This window comes from Rattus rattus, chromosome 14 (assembly GCF_011064425.1).
Source record: "Rattus rattus isolate New Zealand chromosome 14, Rrattus_CSIRO_v1, whole genome shotgun sequence".
Classification (NCBI taxonomy): Eukaryota; Metazoa; Chordata; class Mammalia; order Rodentia; family Muridae; genus Rattus; species Rattus rattus.
The window spans coordinates 79,744,910-79,759,605 of record NC_046167.1 but is presented as its reverse complement, the minus strand read 5'-3'; the positions used below and the strand labels follow the sequence as shown (position 1 = coordinate 79,759,605).

At 45.1% G+C, this 14,696-nt stretch overlaps 1 protein-coding gene across 2 annotated transcripts; it reads right to left on the bottom strand.

Moving 5' to 3' along the window:
- Positions 1 to 1,504: 1,504 nt before the first annotated feature.
- On the bottom strand, positions 1,505 to 9,110 carry C14H9orf64 (chromosome 14 C9orf64 homolog). 2 transcript variants are annotated; one of them, XM_032884797.1, is made up of 4 exons: positions 8,711 to 9,110; positions 7,468 to 7,727; positions 3,485 to 3,680; positions 1,505 to 3,105 (listed from the first exon to the last, which is right to left on the bottom strand). In XM_032884797.1, the coding sequence occupies exons 1-4, from the start codon at positions 9,045 to 9,047 to the stop codon at positions 2,873 to 2,875; spliced, it is 1,026 nt and encodes a 341-aa protein (XP_032740688.1). In that variant the 5' UTR covers positions 9,048 to 9,110; the 3' UTR covers positions 1,505 to 2,872. The 2 variants fall into 2 exon arrangements, with proteins under 2 accessions (XP_032740688.1, XP_032740690.1); XM_032884799.1 differs by lacking the exon at positions 8,711 to 9,110 and adding an exon at positions 8,356 to 8,692.
- Between the last annotated feature and the right edge of the window lie 5,586 nt (positions 9,111 to 14,696).

The window sequence follows — 14,696 nt, the reverse complement described above, 5'->3', positions numbered from 1 at the left end:
TTGGTTCTGAGCACCTACATCAGGTATCTTATTACCTCCTTTAAGTCCAGTTACAGGGGAGTCTGGCACCTCTGACCTCTGCAGGTACCTGTGTATACATGGTGCACCTAGTGAGAACGCACGCGCGTGCACACACACATATTGCTAAGTCTTTTAAAATATGTATACCGGGCATGATGGTGCACACCTTTAATGTCTGCATTCAGAAGGCAGAGGCAGGTAGATAACGGTGAGTTTGAAGCCAGCCTTCTCTACACAGTGAGTTATCAGCAAGGACTAGATAATGAACTCGTGTCTCAGAGAGAAAGAGTAGAGAAATTAACTTGAAAACCATCAGTTATAATCCTTTTGAGTTACTGAAAACAAATTGAGGGTCGGGAAGATGGTTCAGTAGGTGAAGATGTCTAGTCTTGGGCCCCACATGACGGTAAGAAGAGACTCAACACTTGACAGGAAAGGAATTGAAAATGTAACGTGTTCTTTATCTCAAGCAGGAAGTTCACAGAACGGGGATCGAAGCCCAGCAGAGCTCTGGGTCCTGGAGTTGGCTACAGCAGGGCGAGGGTGTGGCCCTGCGGTCAATGCTGGCCTGGTGTGTCAGACCTCCTGGGTTCTATTCCCAAGACTGAAAGGAATAAAACAAACGGTACCACTGTTTCAGTTGTCAAGCTTTGACAGAAAATCCCTCAAAGGAAGGGAGGGGTTTCCTCCCATTAACAAGCCAATCACAGGCAAGGACACTGGATGACAGTGACTCGCTGATACTGTTACCACCAAACCCCTGGATGGGTATAGGATCACAGGCACAGCTACTTGAAAGGAGACCCTTAGGGGTTGGGGATTTAGCTCAGGGGAAGAGCGCTTGCCTAGCAAGAACAAGGCCCTGGGTTCGGTCCCCAGCTCAAAAAAAAAGAAAAAAAAAAAAAAAAAGAATGAAAGGAGACCCTTTCACATGCGGTCCCTGCTGTCACAAATTTCCAGCAGATGGCAGCAAGGTGCTTAGACACAGCGCACCTAACCCAGGTTTACGCAGTTACAGGAAGTTTCCAGGGGTGGGTGGAGTCTGCCGGCACCGTGGGTTCAGCCAACTGCAGAGGAAGGGCGGGGTGGGGGCGGGACCGTTAGCAGGTGCTCACCTGTGCACTAAGCCTACCTCTGTGACAGTCAATCATCCCGCTGTAAACCCTCTTAAACTGCACTTGGCAAAGTCTTATTTTGTTTTTCCAGACAGGCTTTTTCTGTGTAGCCCTAGCTATCCTGGAACTCACTCTGTGGACCAGGCTGGCCTTAAACACAGAGATCCTCTGCCTCCTGAGTGTTGGGACTAAAGGTGTGTGTAGTGCCCTGTAGCAAATTCCATGTGAATAATATATTCCATTCCGGGTTTAAGCAGTTTCAAAGATCTGAACTAAATTCCAATAAAGTCTAAAAACAAACACTTAGATATTCAAAACTGAAGAGCCATTATGTTCAAAACTCACTATTACCAACAAAAAGCCCAAAATAAAATGCAAAGATTAATCTTTATTTTTCTAAGATCGGGTCTTGGAGTTGGTGAGATGAGGGTGAATCTGGCAGGAGTTAGGGAGTGAATACGATCAAAGTACAGTAGAAAATTCTCAATGAATTAAATCTGTATTAAAAACACAAGGTCTTAAGTATTCCGGGTTGGCCCGTTCGGTCAGTTTCTGACCTCCCTGAGTTTCACCTCAGTGCTGGGATTCCTGGAAGGTGACAGCACACACTTGGTTTCACACAGTGCTGTCTACTGAGCCCAGGGCCTTCGGCCTGGCAGGCAGGCACTTCAACTGCACTGCATCCTCAGCCCTACTTTTAAGACTTTCATTTTATGTGTGCATTTGACAATGGAGTCCCGCAGAGTACCGGCTCTCTGGGAGCTAGAGTTACCAGGAGCTGTTAGTGCCCAACATGTGGGCCGGGAACCAAACTCATGCCCTCTACAAGAGAAGCAAATGCCCCGAGTGGAGAAGCATCTATTTTTGCCTTCTGAGTGGTCCAGGATGGCCTAGAATTCACGATCCTCCAGCCTCCATCCTCTGAGTGCTGGGATTCCATCCCCACCATATGTATGGTGGTATGTAACACCGTACCAAGCGTTCACAACCGACTTTTATAATAGCAATAGTTCATGCATCAAAGACTATCTCTACTTAATATTAAATTATTTTTAAAAATTTATTTATTTTTATTTCATGTGCATTGGTGTTTTGCCTGTATTATGTCTGTGTGAGGGTGTCAAATCTTGGAGTTACAGTTGTGAGGTGCCATGTGTTTGCTGGGAATTGAACTCAGGACCTCTGGAAGAGCAGTCAGTGCTCTTAACCGCTGAGCCATCTCTCCAGCCCAATATTAAACTAGACAGAAAATAACTAAGCTAGGAATGCGACTCAGTGGTAGAGCACTTACTCAGCATATACAAGGTCATAGGCTTAATCCCTAGGACCATTAAAGCAAAAGGAGAAGAAGGAAGAAAATGATTAAATGATTAACAGTTGAGAAATGCTACCAACTGGAGACGTGGACGTTAACTCTGAAGGCTATGCAACATGATTATGGGAACACAATCTATGACAAAAGAAAAGAATGGTGACTGGACAGTGAATGGCCTATTCCTGCAATTTCTATCTTCGACCTGTCCTTTTCCTTGTTTCCTCTGTGTAGCCCTGGCTGTCCGTACTCTGTAGACCAGGCTCTCCTTGAACTCACAGGTCGACCTGCTTCTGTGCCCTGAGTGCTGGGACTAAAGGTGTGCACCACCGGCGCCCAGCGTAATTTCTACCTTTATAGTGAATCAGACGTGTGAATTATGATGTAAAAGTCAAGTTTTCAAGTGGACCCACTCCGCTCAGGGTCAGTAGTATATGCAGCGCGTGCGATGGAACGGGACTCCCTTCATGTCGTCCCTGTGCTCGCGGGCATAGTCCCACAGATGATAGTCCAGAAGAATTGCATTGATCTCAACAAGAGGGGTTTCACCCCTTTTTTCAAGCAGCTCCAGAAGACAGTCCCGGATCAGCTCGACACACCAAATCGAGCAACCTCTAATTTCCACTTCTTGTTTATCTCCATTTAAGAGCATTTCTCCTGCATGATTTAAGGAGGAAAGAAAATAATTATTTAGAAACCTATCTGTTCACATAAAATTACAAGTTAAATTCAGCCAATGGAGGCTCTGTCTGCTCTGCTTGTCCCAACGCTCACTCTGCATTTACTAACTAGTTCCTCAAATAAACTAACCAGTTCCTCAAATAAATCCCCCCAGCCCTAAACTGAACAGGGATCTCCCTGTGTAGCCCACGCTGCTCTGGAACTCACCACCCTCCTGCTTCTGTCTCCTCAGTGCTCGAAGCCACCCCACACCATGCCTGCGTTCTCTCAATGCTTTTCCTCTGCTGCGAGTAGCTCAGACTAAACAACCCAGCCACAGACCACAGAGTAGCAAACACAATGCTGGACTGCGAACCTTCTAGAAGCTTCTTCAGTAACTCGTCAGAGTACTTCAGGGCACCAAGGTGTGCGAGAATCTGAGGCAGCCTGTAGTCAGCAAACATGGTGATGCTGGAGATGTCCTCGAAGGAGCCATCTCCCTTGCCCTCCAGAACACTCCACGTGTCTGCCACGAGGATCTGTGCTCGTTTGTAAAAGGAGATCCTTTTCCCCTGGCGGTTGGAGAAGACGTTACTGTGGTTCCCGGAATCTTACTGCATACTACTTAGGAGGGTACTGGATGGAGACGTAGGCTCAACACCGAACACCAAAGCAGGGCACTTGCTGGAACACTTTTTCGTTTCTTCCTCTTTTGGTTTTTGAGACATGGCTTCTCTGTATAGCTCTGGCTGTCCTAGAACTCACTCTGGGGACCAAGTTGGCCTCTAACTCAAGAGATCTGCCTGCCTCTGCCTCTAGAATGCTAGGATTAAAGTCATGTGCCACCAAGCCCTGCAACAAAAAAACTTTTTACAAGTATCTTATTAACATTATCACTATACATTCTTTTTGTTTTTTTCCAAGGTACATAAACTATTCCCTCCTGGTATCACTGCTAATCAGCACTCACTTTCTTTTTCCTCCTGTCCTCCTCCCAATCCTCAGTCCCAGGGATTAATCTCTGGGTTCCTGAGCACAGGACCAGCACTGAGCTCTGTCCTTAGACCCTAGTATTTTCTTTTTTTGAAGATTTTTAATCATTTTCATACACGTGTGTCTCTGTGAGTAAATGCCACATGTGTGGATGGATGCCTGCAGAAGCCAGAGGTGTCAGAGAGCCGGAGTTGAAGCCACAGGTGGTGGTGAGCTGCCCAACACAGGTGCTGGGAATCAGGCTCGGGTCCTCTGGGACAGTAGTGCACACTCTGAGTCAACACTCCGGCCCCCAGCACCTATTTCAATATCAGTCATGTCAATGTTACCATAACCCAATGAGTTATAATCTTTGTGTGCAGACAACATTGTCTTAATTTCTTTAATTGAAAATATGCAGGGGTTGGGGATTTAGCTCAGCGGTAGAGCACTTGCCTAGCGAGTGCAAGGCCCTGGGTTCGGTCCCCAGCTCTGAAAAAAAAAAGAAAAAAAAAGAAAAAAAAAAAAAATGCTTATCTGTGACGGAGTATGGCCCAGCAGCTAAGCACCTGTTTTGAGTTCACTTCCAAGCACAATAAAGAAGATGCTTCTCTACCTGGGACACAACCCACTCACTGTATAGACTAATGGAGTATGAAGAAAATAATTCTGTGTCTGGGCTTCTGATGGAAGAAAGTCATAACAGTGACTTTTAAACTGTTTCACTTCAAATAACACACTTACTTTATAGAGATAAAGACACAGCTGAACGACAGTCAGCCAGGTCTTATCGAACCTACCACTGGGTAAAAGTCCCTGTGGAATCTATGTAAGAAAACTGCTAATTGTATTAAACACAGAATAAGGTCATGGATATAATTTAACTCAGGAAGACTAAGTAACAGACTAGAGCCATCATAGTGGGACTTGTCTAGAGTGCGTGCATGAAGTACCTGGTTTAATCCCCATGTCTGGGGGAAAAGGCTCACTTTTACCAAAGATGAAGTCAGGACCTGACCTCTTTAGCATTTCCCCACACTCAAGTCTCTCCATAAAACCGCGCACGCACGCACACACACACACACACACTCACACATATAGACTTAACTGCTGTGGTGGTTTGAATAGGAATGACCCCAGTAGACTCAAGTGTTTGAAAGCTTGGCCCATAGGGAGTGGCACTATTAGGAGGTGTGGCCTTACTAGAGGAAGTGCGTCACCGTAGGGGAGGGCTTTGAAGTCTGAAGCTCAAGCTACACAATCTCCTTCTGCTGCCTGAGGATCAAGATGTAGAACTCTTGGCTCCTTCTCCAGCACCGTGTCTGTCTGCATCATGCCATGCTTCCCACCATGATTATAATGGACTTTTTGAACTCTAAGCCAGTAATGTTTTTCTTTATAATAGAGTTTCAGTGGTCATGGTATCTCTTAACAATAAAACCCTAAGACAGTGCCAATGGTTATAACCTTAATTCATGTTCTAAAATAATCAAGAATTGGCTCTCAAAACAACACTATCACCTGAAAGAACATCTTCAGTAGCGAACATCAGAAGTAACCGGTGTGTGTGACAAGATCACTCAGTGTAACCTGGCTAGTCTGAACTCCATCCTCCTGTTGTCTCCCAGGTGCTGGGAGTAGCTGTGTGCAGCTCCATGCACCCTCGGAAATTGATTTTAGGGAAAACCCCATACAGAAACTCTTCAAGTGGGCGGGAAGTGTTGCTCAGTGGAAGAGGACTTGTTGGCGTCCTAGAAGCCCTGATTTGACTCCAAGATCACAAAAACAAAGAAAACATCTAAAAGACTGATGAGGACGAAGCCCAATAAACTGAATTCAATCCATGAGCACCACAGAGAAGACACAGAATGGACTCCTAAAAGCTGTCCTCTGACATGGGTGTCCTGGCACGCCTGACAGTATACATGTGGCCTACATATGCATGAAATACATGTGCACACTCCTGTGCACACATAGAAGTAAAAATGTAAAAATCTCAAGTAAAATGTAAATACCTAGAAAACGATAGCATGTAAAACCACTCCATCATAATGGGAAGCAACCGATTACTTGGCCTTAAGGTTTACCCAGTACCATCGATCCAGACCTACTTGTATGAAATTACCTTTTCTGAAGCCACTATATGGGGGCTGGGGAGATGAGCTCAGTGGTTAAGAGCACTGGCTGCTCTTTCAGAGGACCCAGGTTCAATTCCCAGCACCCACACAGAAGCTCACAAGTGTGTGTGTGACTCAAGTTCCAGGTGATCTGATGCCCTTACTCAGACACACATGCAGGTTAAACACCAATGCATATAAAATAAAAATAGTTTTTAAAAAAGCCACTATTAAGGAATTTGGGGTGGGAGGAGGCTGAATCCTAGCACCCACGTGGTGATTTACAATCATTCCTAACTCCTGTCCCTGGGGACTCAATACCCTCTTCTGAACTCTGTGGGTTCTAGGTCTGCACATGGCACATATACACAATCAAACATTCATACACAAAATACACATATCCAAAAAGGAAACAAAACTGGGGGCAGGGTGGGGAGTGTTGGGTGTGTGTGTGTGTGTGTGTGTGTGTGTGTGTGTGTGTGTGTGTGCTATAATAAAACACCAGGACCAGCAGCAACTCAGAAAAGGCAGAGTTTGAGTTTACAGTGCCAGGGGAAGAGTCCGTGGGGGAAGGAGTGGCACCCTCACAGGCATAGCCAAAAGGCACAGTGCAGGAAGCCGAGAGCCCCCAGCCCACACAGAATAAATAGATCAAAACCAAAAAAGATTCAGCGACGAGGATCCCCAAGGAATTTTACAAAAATGAAACCTAGGGCTATACTAGGAACATCAGACAAACGCCCATTGTTTAATTTTTTTGTACCACAGAACAAATTACTATAAAAAGAACAGTGTGTAAGAAAGAAAACCCATGGGGTTGGGGATTTAGCTCAGTGGTACAGGCCCTGGGTTCGGTCCCCAGCTCGAAAAAAAAAAAAAAAAAAAAAAAAAAAAAAAAAAGAAAGAAAAGAAAGAAAGAAAGAAAACCCATACCGAGCTTTTCAAGAAATACATTTTTTTCTAGAGAAAAACCGGCGTACATTCTGCATTCCGATTTCCACCCAACTCTGTGAAATTTTTGTGCTTCCTCACCTTGCAGTGACAGCCTCATACGGAGGGCTGAAACAGTTTAAAGGAATAAAAGACAAAAATAAAGGAAACCCCTGACTGGAAAACGTAAAAAGGAACAGACTTTAAACGAATTTTGTTATTGCTCCTTGTCCACAGTAAACAAACTTCGGATTTTAAGTTGCCTTAAAACTGGCTTCGGAAGGAAAAGCACTAACTCCGAATTATGACAACTGCTGAAACCCCTCAGTAACCAGCTCACCTCAAACCATGCCTCGTCTCTGTAAGAAGGAAAGTTCTCCACAATGAGGTGCATTAACTTCTGGGCACTTTTTCCACTCTTTTGGACACAATTAAGAAAAGAGCCTCCAAACTTCTCCAGCAGAATCTTCCCAGTTTCATTGAGAATTCGATGTCTCTCTTCTAGTAAAGGCATGGGCACAGCCGTGTCTGAACGAAATATATTCCGCACCTGATCGAGGGTCACTGTGGCGTAATAGGAGGCGCTAGTCACCGGTATCCCTTTAAAAGAGAAAATTCACAGATTTTTATTTTTATTTTTATTTATTTATTTTTTTTTTCCGGAGCTAGGGACCGAACCCAGGGCCTTGTGCTTGCTAGGCAAGCGCTCTACCACTGAGCTAAATCTCCAACCCCTTATTTTTATTTTTACAAGGTGCAAATAATACGAAATCAAATTCACATTGAAGAAGTCGGAGTGTAGTGGCGCTGGCCTAATCTGGGGCACTCACGATGCAGAGGAAGTTGGCTGGGATCCCTGTTGAGTTCGAGGCCAGTGTAGTTTGAATTCCACATAGGACAGGACTATTTAGTGAGACTGTCTTTTAAAAAAAAAATCAGGGCTGGAGAGGTAGCCCAGCAGGTAGGTACCTGCACTGATCTTTCTTTCAGAGGGCTAGGGTTCATTCCCCAGCACCCACACGGTAGTTCATTCCACAGCCCTCTGGAACTGCAGCCCTAGGGGATCGACACCCTCTTTGGCCTCCGTGGACCCGCATGCAAACGGAGCACGGGCTTGCATGCAGGCATAACACCCACACAAACAAAATAAACAACCGAATGTGCCCCAGACACCCATCTCTAAGGTGCACACACAACACACACACGAAACTCCGCTCTGTGTACTTACTCAATCACTACACACAATGGCGTGGCGTGTACCTTTTAAAACATTCCACAGTCTGTCCTTTTCTTCTTCAGACAAGTGTTCATTTCTTTCATTTGCTCTTCTGTGACAGGGTCCCGCTCTCTATGGGACTGGCCTTAAACTACATAGCTCTCGGGCTGGCCCAAGTTCCATAGCGATCCTCCTGCCTCAGCCTGGAGGGCTGGGCTCGTAGGCAGGAGCACTATGCCCAAGTAAAAATAACTTATTTTATTTTTTAAAGGAAAATTGGCTTTGCCTCCTCGGCTGACGGCCATACATTGCTTCAGTCGGGCTTTGGGCAGAGGTCACCTCCCGCAGCATGCCGGGCGGCACCCACCTTGGTCCAGCGCGCGGTTGACGGCGGCGCACAGGGCCCAGTAGCCGGTGTACGCCGTCCCGCCGTAGCGCACCTCACACTTGCGTTCCTCCCGCTCGGCCCAGAAGGAGAAGTTGAGGGAGTCCACCATAAACACCCAGTCGAGCGCGGCCTCGTCGGACCCGCGCGGGTTGAGCTCGTGCAGGGCCTTCCATTGCTCCATGCGCCACGCCACGGCCGCGGGCAGCAGCAGCTCGGCCACCCTGCGCACGCCCTCGCGGTCCACGCCCACGTCGCGACTATTCTCGGCCACGAACCTCGCGGACTCGCGCGGCGGCAGTGGCATCGGCGCCTCCATGCTACTCTCGCCCTGTGGGCCAAGCACTTGGACCCACTTCCGGGTCTGAGGACCGGAAGTTGCGCGGGAGGCTTCCGGCCGGCCTCAGTGGCTGGGGGTGCAGCTGACTTGTTTCCTGTCGCGTCCCCGTCGCATTCGGGTCTTTGAGGAAGGCTTGGGATCGCGCGAGTCGTGGGGACTCAAGTTTCTCTCCCGCGTCACCCGGAGGCGAGGTGTAGACAGGCCTCAGACCGCAGCCAACGCGCAGGCTACTGGGCCGCACAGCACACCCTCCCAGGAGGGCCTGTGTCCCCACACTAACTTACGGGGGGGGGGGCAGTTCTGTTAAACCCTGTGCCCGAGGGTCCTGTATCTGACAAGAGTGATGGTGATCCCAGGTTTGCAAGGAAAGGAGAATGACTGGATGGTGAGGTTCCCCACCACCAAGCGATGGCCTAGCTGGAAATGTTTGCCTGTGTTTGCCTATCAGGCTAAGTCAAGGGAACTGTATGAACCAGACACAAACGCCAGTCGTTCTGGGTATCAAGTTGTGACCTAGCAAGACAGTGCAGAAGTTCCTCCATCTTGTATTGTGGCTTAAGGCAGTTTCAGGTTTAGAATCGGATCTTGATGGAGAATCCGGTGGAAAATTACCCAACAGTATGCAGCGAATCAAAGGTCAGCTAGCCAACTTAGCTTCTGTTAAAACTTAAGGCTTCTGGGAAACCCTTGTACAGCTGCCTAGCAAAATACCTGGACATGTTTTCTGCCTTTAAAAACTGTGGATCTGGACACTTGGAATCACACCTAGGTCTCTGAAGACCTGCAATAGACTTTCAATTGATTATAAACTGTGTGACAAGTCATCTCTTGAGGGTTACCTAGAACCAAGTAGAAATTATAAAGCACCACCCCAAGCCCCTCACGTCTTAACATGCTTATTAATAGATACATTGGTCAATGTTGAAATGATCCAAAGATGTCTAGACATGCAGAATTAGTGTAAAAGTATGTTTTTATTCTTTGGGAGTTTCTCATAGTTATTTTGAGGCAAGGCCTTCCAGATGTGGCCTTGGAGCATGGATCCCCTGGAACTGGAGTTAGGAGAGATTGTGAACAGCCACGTGGGTGCTGGGTTCAGATCCGGGTCCACTGGAAGAGCAGCCAGTCCTCTTCACTTTTGGGCCATCTCTCAAGCTCCTCTACAACGTCTTGTAAGTATAGAATCACACCATTTGCAAATAGGAATAGTTTGATTCTTTTCCTATTCTTCTTATCATGTACTTTGGTCTGATTTCCATAGCTTAGACTTGTAGCAGTTTCTTGACAGAGTGGGGTGTGGAGGAGCAACCTGTCTCATTCCTGAATTTAGAAGAAAAGCTCTGTCCATTTAATTTTGGTTATGGGTTTATTGTAATATAACCTCTGTTATTTTGAAGTGTGATTCAGTCTGTCCTAACACCTTCAGGACACTACCACAAAGCCATATTGAACTTCGTAAAATAAAACAAAGTCTTTTTGTCATGAGATTATGCATGGGTTTCTGTGTTTGTTTGTATAGTGTATTACATTTATTGATTTACTGATGCTGAGCCAAATGCCTCTCCACAAAAAACCCTAGTTGGTCATAATGTTTAATCTCCTTCGATGTATTTCTAAATTCAGTTTGCAAGTGTTTTGTGTCTGTGTTCATTAAAGAGAAGAAGTCTGTAAGGTGTGCCTTTACCTGGTTTTGGTGTGAGAATGATAGTATCGTCTCTGTAAAATGAACTTGGTGGTGTTCCTTCACTTTCTGTTTTATGGAATGGAACTGATGAGATCCTCCTCGAAAGTTTGATAGAACTCAGTAGAGAATACAAACGCCGGTAATATTCTGTGTCCTAAAGCACATTTAGCAACGATAAAACCAAACTCCTACCAAAGAATGTAAAACAAACTACGAAGCAAATATCCGGTAAAGTAAATGTCAAACCCCAGCTAAGTGGAAAAAAAGAAAAAGGGATGCCACGTATGATGTCAGGAACGATTCCTCCAGAGAAGCACTTCACAGACTGAGTACTGAAGTCCCCCGTTTTATAAAACACATAATTTGAGGTATGTAGTGCTTCATAGTTGTTGACACAGGAATAGTCGGAGCTTCAGTGCCCTACTCTTATAGCTAGAACTCCCAAACACTAAGCAAATAAACATCACAGCTAAAACGCATTCTGGGTCAACCTAACACAAGTATACAGAACATCCCACCCAATAGACAGGAAATACACATTTTTAAAATCTCATCGGGATGATGCCTTCTCCAGAGCTGGTACACAAACCCTCAGCAACGACAAAGTCCATGTTATAAAATATATTTTTGGGTTGGGGATTTAGCTCAGTGGTAGAGCGCTTGCCTAGCAAGCGCAAGGCCCTGGGTTCGGTCCCCAGCTCCGAAAAAAAGAAAAAAAAAATATTTTTGAACAGTGAATCATCCACGAAATTAGGAAGTTAAAAAAAAACCCTCCTAGAGACAAGTGAAAAGGAGAACACAACTTATTAGAACCCCTGGAACACAGCCAGGACAGTTCCCCAACTTTATAGTGACAAGGGACCTGAGAGGTGGCCGGAAACTGCTCCCTCCGCAATTACTTTCCCCTACCCTCCGCTACTTTTCTAGAAGACCTTGGTTTACTTCCTAGCATCTGCATGGTGACTCACAACTGTTTGTGATCTGTCGCCCTCTTCTGGCCTCGGAGGGCAGAGCACTGACCACACACATGACTGTAATTAGCAAGATTTAATCTGCCATCTGTATTGGCGCTTTAAAAAGTTTTGCTATGGAGCTCAGCTGACAGTCATCAACGACAGGTATCATTCTGAAGCACTAAACATCAACCTCCTGATGGCAATTACTGATAGTGCTTCTATTTTTTGTAATGGTAGACTATGGCAAGCACTTAAATAGTTTTAAGTCCTATGTGGTGGCACATGCCTCTACAGCCTGCACTAGAAAGGCAGAGAGGTGGATTCTCTGTAGACTGAAGGCTGGACTGCCTACATAGTGATTTCCAGGACAGCAATGGCTATGTAGAGATCCAGTCTCAAAAATACAAAACAAAGAAATCGAGAGGACAAAAGAAAGTTTCACAGGTGAAAGTAGCATGACCAAGGCCGTCCTTTGTTACAAACCAAATTCAGGCACATGTGCTCTTTTTCCCCAAAGCAGCCAACTTTTTCCACCTTTTTCCATCTTCCACAATCTTACTGCAGTATCTCCTCAAACTCTGAATCCACTTGTGAGTTAAGCCATTGATTACTTCATTAATTCAGTTTTCATATATTCTAGTTTCTGGAAATGTCCTCAAAGGAACATCCTAAGGGTATGTTTTACCCATCTCAGTATCTCTTCATCCAGACAAAGCCAATCATCACCGTCAACGTTTGTATTTTCCAATGTATTTGCACATACAGCCACCCCAACTGAGACTAGTTCCCTGTTTAGAAATTTTGTTATACTTTATTTTATACTGTAAAATAGCAAGGGAACTTTTCAGAAAACAAACAATAGTACTGGTCAGATACACTCCAGGAGAGGGTAGGGGCTAGCTCCTATGTCCAGTTCTCAGACATAAGGGTCTATTGTCTTCAGGGCAGATTTCTTTTCCTCCTTAAATTACTAAACTTGGAGAAATATCCATTTGTACACAGACTTTGACAGTGCCTACTTTTATAACTGCAGTTTGAGGTCCTGAATACTTCCCGATAGTATGGAGAGAACTAGCTACATGCTTGATACATGCAGAATGTATATATACATGCAACTGGTCACCTGGAGTGTACAATGCAGCAGCAGAGGCAGGAAGAGACCTTGCCTCAAAAACAAGGTGGAGAGAGAGGACTTTCAGAACAGTCTCTGCGTTCCACCTCGGTGCCTCGCTTAGTCCCACAGAGGGATGGGAGGGGTCTGAGTAACAGCGTGTTATCTTATGGATGTCAAAACACCTGACAAGAAAACTTGAATTTACTTTGGCCTAGTTTGAAGAGTCCATCAGGAGCTTGAGCTAGCCATTCACAACTGTTTGCAGTCAGTCTCAGACTCTATAGGAAGGCCATGCCTGCATTTTAGATGTCTCTTCCCATGTCAATTAATCCAATGTAGATTATCTCCCACAGGCAATACACATCACCACACCCCGGAATATTGCCCCTCCACTCCGTGAAACTGCTTTAGTTGAGGTGCAGCCTACTAATTTACTTCATTATGTCAGGGCCTCTCAAGCAGCTGGTCTTCAATCCTTCCTGTCTCTTTGGTGCTGTGAATTTGTATTAAAAAGTTTTAAATGTACACTGAGATTCCACTAAATTTTTTGTTTATGACATGGGTGGGCACACTGATCATCTCTACAAGTGGAGATCAGAGGACAATTTTGTGAGTTCTGGGTACTGAACTCGGGTCCAAAGGCTTGTGTGACAAGTGACAGCTAGCCCCTAGATTTGATTAACCTTTGATTTTGTTGGCTCTAATAATTCAATTTGAGAAACATTGCAATGTTTGCTAATAATTCTGCAGTATCCCGTAACTGTGCCAGGCTTGCTATGTATGGGGTTACAACATTGTATTCTCTGCTTTCAGGAGGCCTAAGGACCAGTCAGGAGGGTTGGTGAGGTGTTACACAGCTATCCTGTCCTAAAAAAAATAGAATAAAAAGAACACACTAAGAGTTGTTGGGGGTAGAGTGGGGGGACTAGAGATGGCTCAGCAGTTAAGAGCACTGACTGCTTTTCCAGAGGTCCTGAGTTCAATTCCCAGCAACCACATGGTGGCTCACAACCATCTGTAATAGGATTTGATGCTCTCTCCTGATGTTTCTGAACAGAAGGACAGTGTATTCACATATATAAATAAACAAATCTTAAAAAAAAAAAAAAAAGTTGATAGGGCACCATAGATAGCTCATGGGTTAAAAGGCACCTATCAGGATCATCAGATTCATCTGTGGGACTTCTATAGTTAAGCAAATTAGTCTTCCTAATTGTTCTAACATCCATGTGCACAAGGCACACCATGTACCCACAAAAACAAATGGATACAGTAAAACTTAGAACTTCAGTTTCTAGAAAAATCTTATTTCCACCAACATTTCAGTAGATAGGGTTAGACTTTCAAAAAAGCCCTATTAGTATTCTTGAGAGGCTAGTAAAGTAGGTCAGTTGGTGAGAAGTGCTTGCTGTACTGAGTTAGGGGTCCTAGTACCCAATAAAGCCAGGTGCAGAATGAGCCTGAAATGTATTCTCAAGGCAGAAAGTGAGATACTGGACACTTACTGGCCAGTTAGTCTACCCAACTGGCTAACCACTTTTAAGTGGTGAAGCAAATCAGGAAGACCTCTGGCCTCCACACTCCATGTGTAACCTTTCAACAACAGACACATGCATACGGATTTTTTAATCTTTTAAAGCTTCAATAAATTATATCTGCTTTGAAGATACATCTTATTTATATTCATCTTCATTTCCCTGTTCAAGTCTTGCTACATACCCCTTGGCTAACCTATACTTATTCAGAGAACCATCTGCATCTGCAGTCCTTGGGGTTATAGGTGTGTACTATCTTGCCTTGGTGACCAGGTACTGGGGATGGAACCTAAAAGGCCCCAAGCGCTCAACCAATTAAGCCACTCCTTTAACCCTGTG

Excerpts from the sequence above, each read along its gene's own strand:
- C14H9orf64 (XM_032884797.1), bottom strand. The coding sequence starts at position 9,047 with ATGGAGGCGCCGATGCCACTGCCGCCGCGCGAGTCCGCGAGGTTCGTG. Across the intron at positions 7,728-8,710 it reads CAACCGCGCGCTGGACCAAG|GGATACCGGTGACTAGCGCC; the intron begins GTGGGTGCCGCC and ends TCTCTTTTAAAG. Across the intron at positions 3,681-7,467 it reads GAGACGAGGCATGGTTTGAG|GGGAAAAGGATCTCCTTTTA; the intron begins GTGAGCTGGTTA and ends TCCAACCGCCAG.